Source organism: Anopheles arabiensis, chromosome X, assembly GCF_016920715.1.
Source record: "Anopheles arabiensis isolate DONGOLA chromosome X, AaraD3, whole genome shotgun sequence".
Classification (NCBI taxonomy): Eukaryota; Metazoa; Arthropoda; class Insecta; order Diptera; family Culicidae; genus Anopheles; species Anopheles arabiensis.
The window spans coordinates 17,105,742-17,107,840 of NC_053519.1; the positions used below are offsets into that span (position 1 = coordinate 17,105,742).

The 2,099-nt window shown below is 44.4% G+C and overlaps 1 protein-coding gene across 1 annotated transcript; it reads right to left on the reverse strand.

The window, feature by feature from the left end:
- Positions 1 to 699: 699 nt before the first annotated feature.
- LOC120906038 lies at positions 700 to 1,573 on the reverse strand. Its single transcript, XM_040317436.1, has 2 exons — positions 991 to 1,573; positions 700 to 923 (listed from the first exon to the last, which is right to left on the reverse strand). Exons 1-2 carry the CDS (start codon positions 1,393 to 1,395, stop codon positions 918 to 920), a joined length of 411 nt encoding a protein of 136 aa, XP_040173370.1. The 5' UTR covers positions 1,396 to 1,573; the 3' UTR covers positions 700 to 917.
- Positions 1,574 to 2,099: the final 526 nt, after the last annotated feature.

Here is a 2,099-nt window from a genome sequence, read left to right on the forward strand (position 1 = left end):
ACGAAGAGAGACGAAGCTGACCGAAGTACGATACGCTTGCCGCATCATCCTGAACTTCAATTGGCATCGTGATCATCTAAGCTACACGCACTGTAAAGTATGTCGTATTACAAATGCTGAAAGATGACGGCAATCTAGGCTGCGACAAGGTACATACAGACAAATCGAGGCAAGTAAATTGGATGCAAAAGAAGAAAAGCGGAAGGAAGTAACCTGCAGATGAAACATACTTAACTCACATGACGTCGCTGACATAGCAGTGGCGGATTCAACGGTAAGCGGACTGAGCGGCCGCAGAAGGAAGTCCCTTTAATATATAAACTCCGTAGATAAATAACGCAACAAACATCACAGTCAATAAAGTAGCGGATAAATACAAAGCTCCAAGATTTAAGCTCTAGTGCATGTTTGGGGTTATGCCACGAGGATTTGAAATATTATGTTTGCATGCGTTTTTTGCACCACAAAACTCCAACGGGATTTCCACGAATATTCCACGGAAGAAAATATTCTCAACGATATATGACTTGTCAAGTTACATAATCGCTTATGACACATGTTCTCATCACTCAAGAGATTTTAGCCCTTCTAGCGGTATAAGAGTACAACAACAGACAACAACAGAGAACAGACAAAAACTACTGCTAACACAACAGGCGGACGGATTCGCAAGAATGACTGAGTACAAGTTGCTTTTTTTTCTAAATATTTGCTTCAATTTTATTCAATAATTTTCTTTGACCGAAAGTACATCACATTTTTTTATCCATGTATCGAAAATTGCAAGACTACATCCACTATTATTGGAACACACACAGGACTTTATCCAGTTCATTCGCTCCCTTCACTCCCTCTGCTGCTGCTGGCAGGAATCGGCACACCAACTCAGCTCATCGCCAGCTCCACTGCTCAACAGCTTAAACCTACGGAAGCAAAATACCAAACATTAGCAAACTCATCAACAACCACACTAGCTTCTTGCCCACCGACCTCCACACGTGCACAGCGATCTTCGCCTTCGGCTGCATCTTCCGAGGCCTCCACGATGGCTTCATCGTGAGCTTCATCGTGAGCTTCGTCGTGAGTGGTCTCTTGCTCGACGTGATCCTCGCCCACGCTGTTTGCCTCTTGCGGGATTTCCTCCAAAGCTTCTATCAGCTTTCCACTGATGTCTTCACTTTCACCTCGCTCCACAATGTCGCTCATTGCATCTTCTAGAGCCTTCTCGATTTTCGACTGATCTTCAACCAGCTCCTCGACACTCTGATCTTGAGCGGCCTTCTGCTCATCCCGTTCCTGTACGGTCGATATCAGATCATTCCCTGGCTCAGTCGCCAAGGGGCCAGGTCGACCAATTCCGACGCACTCAGCTTTTTTCTCTGCGATGGTAGCCATGGCTTAGCCGCTGTTCTGCACACTGAAATACTTGAAACCGCTCACGGATAATGTCACTGGACGACAAACAAGAATTGTAGCGCTCGATAGGGAAAGTTCCACTAGCTTAGACTTGCACTTAGACACTTGCACAACGCTCGCCACGAAGATGTTACTAGCTTCACAATATTTGAACAACGAAAGGGTGCGTGCGCAATGAGGGATCGGCTTTTATAGCCCTCTAATGCACAAAACATGTCAATGTGTTTGTGTAATTGTATTCTTAGTGTAAGTGACCAACCGTGTGCAGTTATTTGCCTGACTCATTCTTGATACTTCCCAGGGTTTCTCAGCATTAGCTTCGTTAAAAGACAGGATAGGTTAAATCGTGTAATAGAATGATAATAATGTTTTAATTTGTGTATGATCTGCATGGAAAATCTGTGTTTTGATACGTATGTCATCCTTCCGTGGAGTGCTGTCTTGTTTATTAATTGAATTTAATTTTCTCATGCTCGAGATGGGACCGTTTCGGATGATATTCTGCTCGTATTTGATGTACTTTGTATACCTTGCGCTGGAAAGCCCTGCCCAGAGCGCAGTTTCGTTCGGTACGTGCCTATATGATCACAAACATCGTTCGCTCATTGTACGCAAGTGTTCGCGTAGAGAAGATGATGCGATGAGTAATCCTTCGCCACAACAGTGCCACTTCGCTATACAGG